The sequence below is a fragment of the Crocodylus siamensis genome, chromosome 2, assembly GCF_052110815.1.
Source record: "Crocodylus siamensis isolate JL-2025a chromosome 2, ASM5211081v1, whole genome shotgun sequence".
Lineage (NCBI taxonomy): Eukaryota > Metazoa > Chordata > Crocodylia > Crocodylidae > Crocodylus > Crocodylus siamensis.
In genome coordinates, this window is record NC_143396.1 from 290475676 (window position 1) to 290483590 (window position 7915).

Consider the following 7915-nt stretch of genomic DNA (forward strand, 5'->3'; position numbering starts at 1 on the left):
AACACCATACTTCCTCACGTACCATGCACACTTTCCCCCCAAAATTGTTGCGCACATTTTAAGTGTGGAGGCTGATTTCTGCATCCAAGTGGAAGCATGAGGATGCTGTAATGACTGCCAGGGGCTGTGCCTCTCTCTTCCCTTGGGGCCGGCATGCAGCTGGGGCAGAGTCCACTCTAAAGCATCAGAGCCAGAAGCTGCTGCCAATTCTGCAGTCCTTGTGAAACAGGTCTCTAACTTTGAGCCTCCAGGGGAGGGCAAGTGAGCCGACAAGTAGACTCCCCGCTATGCCATGCAAACAGCTTTCACCTGTGACTCTGGAAAAAATCTTCTTTCTTCATTTTGCCTGCCCAAAATAAGGTGCGTGTCTTATTTGGGATGTGTGGTATGCAAGGAAATACAGCAGCTACTCTTTGTCCTGATTAAAGCAATTATGTATCCACCTACAGTTGATTCTAGCTAGCCCAGATTTCTCCAGCTCACTTGTGGTCACCTAAGACTAGTCCTTGTTCAGCAGTGAATTGCGAGGGAATGCCAGTAAGTTGGTAAAACTTACTGTCGCCTCTGCTGCAGCTCCTGTTTTTGAATCTTGGTGTTAATACGGCCTGTGTTTGTAAAGCTCACTGTCTAAACGGCATCAACAACATCTGCATTTGCTGACGTAGGCAGTGTGTGAAAGCCTATAAAGGCAGGATTTTCACAGTGATCGCTAAACAATACGCATTCAGATTTGTGCAAGCAGTTGCCCATTTTTGACAATTTGATTCAAAATGTAGTAGTAGTTTATCTGTATAGAAACGATTAGTATTCTGCGGGATTGCAACGGCCTTCTACCAGTGTTTGAATATATTGAGCAGAGCTGCAGATAAACACACAAATGTATGGACACCATAATCTTCCAGGCATTAAAAATGAACCTAGGCCAGAGCATATTGCCAGTGTTGGCCACTTTCTGGAGATTTGATTTGACACATATTTGATGGCCACGTGTTATTTTTAACTGAGAGATGGGAGCAAGGAACTTCAGATCTCCTTCTGACCTCTGCTGCCTCAACCTGTTGCCTGGGGCCAGCCACGTAACCCTGTAAAATTGGGCTCCTGCTATTATACATTCATCCATAGAAGTCTGAGGATGTATCGAGTGAGCTGTAACACCATTTTGAGGATGAAGAGCACTCCATGCTAGCGAGTGAATTGAATCTTCGGTCTTTGTTGCTGCTCAAGATTTTCTTCTCTGAATTTGCTTTATAGGCCTATAGACTAGAACCTTTAATTCTGAAGCACTACAGCAACATTTCGCCAGTCCAGATTCATTGGTATAACACTGCAAATCCACTACCTTATGAGCATATGAAGCCAAGTTTTCTCAACCCAACGAAAGAACCTACCTCAGTCACCGAGAGTGAAAGCGCATCGACTGCATCGAGCCCGACCACTTCGCCAGTCATGGTTCGACGCCATTATGGGGAATCTATAACAAATATAGGCAAAGCAAGTATATTAGGTAGGTGCTCGTTAAGTCTGTGTATATATACACAGCACTTTTCTGTTGAACTTCATTCAGTAGCAATTTGATTTATTTTTAAGGGGGCCATGTCTTCATACAAAGCTTTATTTTTCTCCCTTCTGATGTTAAAGGCATGAGCGTGTACTCTTGCATATGTATATGTGTACTGGTAATGCAGGGGTGGGCAAAATGCAGCCCATGGGCCGGATGCAGCCCGCCAGGCCATTCTATCCTGCCCACGGGGCCCCTAAAAAATTTAGAAAACTAATATTTATCTACCCTTGGCTGCCTGTCATGTGGCCCTTGATGGTTTGCCAAAACTCAACAGGTGGCCCCCTGCCCAAAATAATTGCCCGGCTCTGTACGAATGTAAATCCAAGTTCACATTTAAGGGGAAGGAAAGTTTATAGACATCACAGTCGAGTTGTGGAGATTTTCTTTTTACTGACTCCTGTCTTATTTGTTGCATCCTTAACGGAAATGCTTCATTCTGATGCTTTAATGCTATTCAGGTTGCAAATCATGAATTCAAATACTTGCTTTGGCGTCGCATCGTATAGTATTTGCAAGTCTCTAGAACATTCCTGATTAATAACAAGAAGTGTTGATACCATTTAACGTGAGATAACAGCCTACGTTTCTATATGCAAAACACTGATAGGAAGTCTTTAAGCCCTTTCTTTTAGGCATCGCAATCCAGCTTAAACACCACTTTAAAATGTGAACAGTTTCTTTTAGTTTCACTGGGGTGTCTCACGTGCCAAAATGTTTTGCTGAACTGTGGCCTGTAAAATTTGTATTTTTATATAATAACTTGGAACAAGGTTCAGCAAAGTAGCCTGCTGTCAATGTTTGCCCTAACATGTTATTAAAACTCACATTCCTGTTTAAGGAATAAATGTATATGTTCTGCAATATATCAGTCTAATCCAGGTCGATTATGTTGCTCGTCTCGGAGAACAGTGATGTTTGAACTTGGATCTTATTGAATATGATTTTCATGTATTATCCACAAGATGGCAGCAAAGGCAGGAGAAAAATGTCCCATCTGTAAAGTGGTCTTTAAACATTCGCACATCCTCCCGAGCAGCAGTCCTCCCCTTTCAGTCATGACGCACACTGAGGAAAGACGTATTCTCACATTATAGGTAAAAACTGGGACTTTTTCCTAGAGGTGGTACCACAAGTCATACTGAATGTACTGCAGAAGAGATGGGTTTTTAAAAGGCTCAGACTTTGTACACACAGAATTTAAAATATGACCTCTTCAAGATTGGACTCTCTGTCCAAAACTGCTCTGGTCTATTTTTGTTTCTGTTGCAACACTTCCTGACCTTAACCTTTGATTGTACACTAGAGCGAAGTGTCATGACAGCGAGTGTCCACGTCACTTAAATCAGCTGTTCCTACCCTGGAGAAACCTGACTAGTGTCTTTCTTCCTCTGTTGCTCGGCTGTAATTGTTGGGCGTTGCATTGCCTGTAATTGGAGGTTTGATATAACTGGCACGATGCCTGTTGTGTTTTATGCTGAATGCAGGAGCTGCTAGCATCGGGAAGGGCCTTGGGGGGATGCTGTTTTCAAGGTTTGGACGATCTGCTGCACCCACCTCGCAAACATCTGAGACAGGCAAAGAAGTGACAGAGGGAGAAGACAAGAAATGCGCTACTGTTGGAACCCCGGCCTTCCCACACAGCAGCTCTGGCTTCCTCGATGCCACATGTTAGTACACAGCGCTGCACCCGTACCAACCAAGCCTCCCCTTGGAAGTGGAAACTTGGTTGGCTGGGTGTGTGTGATGGGGAAGGGTGGAAATATGTATGTAATAACAGCAAACATGTGCCCCTGTTTAAATTGTGTCGTGGGTAACTTTAAGATGCTGAAAAGTGGATCTATTCCCATGCTTCAGATCCTTTGGAATTATTTCCAGCACTTTCAATGGTTTGTATGTTTTGGAGAATTTTGGGTGCTGAGGTCTGTACCATAACAGTCTTTCGAATCTCCCTGGGGAAAAAAATCAGCAGAAACTGCCTCAAAGAAAACCAGCTCATGATTTTTGAAAGTTCTCTGCTAGGTGTGCAAGCCTGAGACGGTCTTCTTGGAAGTATCTAAAATGCAAATCAGGACACGGTCCTGCCTCAAGCAGAGATGGTTGAGATGCAAGACAAAATGCTAGCAAGTTTTCAGCAGGAAGTAAGCATCTCCTCTGCCGAAGTTCAGGATCCTGACATAATTTGAGAAGGTTTTCAGTGCGTGTTGTTGCAAAGGTTTTCACCATCCAGAAATCTGATTTTACCTAACAGCCAGAGCTTCTCAGTGGCCTCATTTATACCAGGTGCTTACTGCGCAGTAGTGTCACCAGGCATGAACCGTGATGCCTTGCCACTGCACCGTAGTAAGGCGGTACTGTGCAGTCAGTGTCACTAGGCAACCATGTCAGGACGGTACTGCGTAGTGATGCTGATTACAGCACAGTCATCTAGTACTTCAGCAAGCACTAAAGAACTGCACCGTAACAACTATGCCGTCAGCATCTCGAGTAGACACGGCCAATGATTCCTTATTTCAGCAGCAGACCGTTGTTTCACTTCTAACTATTTCAACATTTAAAATTAACCTGAGATCGAGGCTTTTCCTTTCCTGAATAATGCAGGTGTCAGGGTCAGCCTGGACTTTGGATCAGACCCCCGTAGTTGCAGTCCGGTCCCAAGGGCTGCGTCTTGTGATGGCGTCCACATGATGCATCACACAGTTCCCTAGCTCAGAGTAACCCTCAGCAGATAACTTAACTGAATCATCATTTCGGGCAGTCTTGACTTTATTTATTCATAGTGGCATAACAATTATTGTTCTGGAGAGGCTTTTTTCAGGGAGCTCAGCCCCTTGAGCCCTGCTGCCCTCTCTCCTTCTTGTGGTCTGTAGAAGCTGATCCCGTAGCCTAGGCTTGGCAAGCTGCAAAGGGGCAATGCAATTTGTGGCTGAAGTATTAACTTCTGAAAGGTTGTGCGCTTGGATTATATTTGGATCTGGCAAGAATCCTAAGGGACTGAGATGGAAAGAGAAATGTTTCAGCCCTCTTCTTGCAGAAGGACTAAAGGAATTTGACTGAATTCTCACTTCTGCGCTGGTGGAAATGATTGCGGTTATGCTCTTGCTCTCTGGTTAGGAGTTGGGAGGCTCTGTCTTTCCTCTTCCCTGCTCTTGGAAACAAGTTAGATGTTAATGTGACGGCTGCTCATGTCTCAGTTGTGGAAATGTCAGTTTTGAAAATTTTTTTGAATGACATTGAAGGTTTGTGCCCTTTAAGCCAAGATGGACATCTGAGAGAGACCCTGAGAGGGCAGGAGAGCATGGGGGGAGGAGGGGGACTTCTTAGCGCTAATTAGGATTTTAGCTTGTCAGTCCATTTAGTTTTTTTCAGGGGGAAAAGAATATCTCTGCTAATGTGTTGATCTCAATATGCTAACCATTAAGACGGTTCAATGCCCAGCAAGGATGGGTGTGGCTTGCTGCATATGGGATTGCAGTGCCCTCAAAAGAAAAGGAAAGTCTTGAAATATTTTTCAAGAAACTAAGGCCTGGGGACACCCATTGCTTTCTGCAGTGCTGCTGTATATGCCCTGATCATGCTATGAAAAGCAAGCGTCTGCATGTTCAGGCTGTTTGTAGCATTTCAGGGACGGCCAGCCTGCCCCTCTCAAGTTCCCATTTCAGGCAGGGGCTCTGTAGCGCTGCAAGGGGGTCTCTGAGCTGGGACGTCCTCGAGGGCTCTGCTTCCCAGCACCCCCTGGGACGCGGGGAGGGAGTGCCTGGCTCCCTGACAGAGCTGCTGCCGTCACAGCTCCCGTGCTGCTTCTCAGCTGTCCAGGGAAGCCAGCTGGACACAGCCCCCGCTGCCACCAGGCAGCAGGGGAGAGGGGGTCGGGGGGGAGTCGGGGAGAGCAGCCCTCCAACCCAAGGGGATTGTCTTCACAGTCGTTCCTGGTGGCAGCTGCCAGCTGGTCCCCGACAGCCTATCCCCCTTCACTGAAAAGGGGGTGGGCTGCTGCCAATGGTCCAGCTCACAGACGGGTTTGGAGCGGGAATAAAGGAGCAGCCCCCTATCGCTCCCTGCCTGGACAGTGCGCCTTTGGGACGACTTGGTAGCCCTCCAGGCAGGGGCTGCGCAGATGTGCACGCCCGCATCGCGCCTTATTTTTGTAGCACTACAAATGAATGCGTGTCCAAGACCTCAGAGAACAGGTTTGGTGTGTAGGGACAGATTTTAGCAGGGCCTTGGGACATGGGATCCGTTGTATTGTTTTTTTACGCCTAATTGAGGATGCCTTAAAGAGACCTGAAGAAAAGACACATTGTGCCTGAAAAGTTTTCGAACATCTCTCCGTAGATGTTCAGAGATTCATAGATCGTAACAAAGAAGGTAACCAACTGTACAGCCGGTCAAAAAGACAGAAAAACAACAGATCTTTGCTTCTGTGTTTCCTGGACTATCACAGCTATATAACACCTTTCCAACCCCACTTAAAGAGCTGGTAGGGGGGGTTTCCAGACCACTTCCTAAAATCCCAGCCATTTTCAGATGACTCTGCTTGGAGCCCTAAAGAGCAAAACAGCCAATTCCGCTCCAGCCGTTTCTGCAAATCTTGGCCTCGTGCTTGTTGCAAGACTCTAGGGGCTATTGATTTACGCATACAAGGGAAAAAGAGGCTGTTCTAAAACTTTTCTCCCCAGATTTAGCATTTTCTGCATGAGGGATTCACTAGTTTTGACCAGTGCGTCTTCATTGCGCATGTGTGCACGCGGTTAGATAACGTTTGTAGATTCTAGGGTTCGGGTATTTTGCAAACTGGCAATGAGGGGAAAACGTGGGTGGGTTTGTTGAAATCTCATTGTACGAACACTGACTCTTTTTTTCATTTGTTTGTTCTGTTTCTAGTGGAACTGGAGCACAGGATTGATTTTGAACTCAGGGAAGGTCTTGTGGAGAGCAGATACTGGTCTGCAGTAACATCACACACTGCCTATTGGTCCTCTCTGGATATCGCCCTCTTCCTGTTAACCTTCATGTATAAACAAGACCAAGAAGAGAACGACACAAATCAAATTTAGGCCCTATTTGACTACTTTTTTTTTTTTTTTTTTTTTGATTGGGGAAATTTTGCAAAAAATGACACAAAACTGACGTTTTACTATTTAAAATACAGTATTTGAGGCATGGAGGTTTCAGGTTTAAGTGCATGTTTGGATTTTTCCCTGTTTCTAAAGAGCAAAAGTGATCTGCGTTTAAAAGCACTTTATACTTTCAAACAGTGCTAAATTAGACCCTAAAATGACTCCAGGCTCTTGTCATTTTGATTGTACAAAACGTCACTACAGTCTGTAGCATCACACGAGCATTGTTGGTGCAATGTGCTCGAGTAACATACTTGCAACTGACCATAATTGCTGTTTAGTTCATTAAAGTATGAAGATTACCTGACTAAAATGAAATTAACTTCCATTAACAAAATATATGTTGGATACAAACCTAAAACTGCCATGTTCCCTATGTTTTATGTATCAGTAAATAACAACCAGTGGTGTCATTTTTTTAGGACTTACTCAGATCCACAACATGTTACTCACAGTTTCATTGAAAGACCATTTTGACTGCTAACTTCAAGGGTATGTTACACATAACTTTAGAAACTAATGCTGAAAAAGCATGAAACAAATATTTGAGATACTGTAATTATAATTTATTATTACCTCTGACTAATTGTTTCATTTTATTCCAGTGTATAAAACATGGCTTTTTTTACTGGTTTCTTTTGACATAATTTAAGAACCACATTTATTTTCTACAGTGTTAAGACTTTTTTCTCAGAAATACATATCTTTGTACTATTCAGATGAATATATGGACACTGTGGCACACTTTCAGTATTTTTTCATTGAAAATAAATATTTGTGGTTTCACAGAAATGACACTAGTTATATTCTTCTCACAGGTAAGTAACTGCTTGACCAGGCCCCACACGTTTCTCAGGCAAGCGAAGGCCTTTCTGGCCTCGGGTTACATTTCAGTAGGAGTGACCCAGCTGCATTACCTTTCCCACTGCTGAATAAGGGTGCGGTCACCGTATTGAGAGGAAAGATGGGAACTGAAAATCAAGCTCAGAGACTTACAGAAGGGACAACACAAGCAAGCAGCACAGTGTGTTTTATTAAAATCCAACTAAAGAGGTCTTGTGCCAATATTTTATGAAAATCAGACCTCTTCATGGGACTTCAGTTTAAAGGATTGCAGTTGCAGCTGGGTCTCGTTCACAAGAAGCCAGGAGAGGAATGGTACAATGAGAGGAAACAATCTTCAAATGAAACATGGAAAGGTTACTTCTAGGATGACGAAATGTTTCAGGGCCTGGAG

At 44.2% G+C, this 7915-nt stretch overlaps 1 protein-coding gene across 1 annotated transcript in view; it reads left to right on the plus strand.

The window, feature by feature from the left end:
- The window catches only part of DDHD1 (DDHD domain containing 1), a 91105-nt gene extending 83635 nt beyond the window's left edge, over positions 1-7470 (plus strand). Inside the window, exons 11-13 of the mRNA XM_090034387.1 lie at positions 1252-1504; positions 3046-3228; positions 6443-7470. Coding sequence (XP_089890513.1) covers positions 1252-1504; positions 3046-3228; positions 6443-6615 — 609 coding nt within the window. The 3' untranslated portion in view covers positions 6616-7470. The remainder of the gene's footprint in view (positions 1-1251; positions 1505-3045; positions 3229-6442) is intronic.
- The last annotated feature ends 445 nt before the right edge of the window (positions 7471-7915 follow it).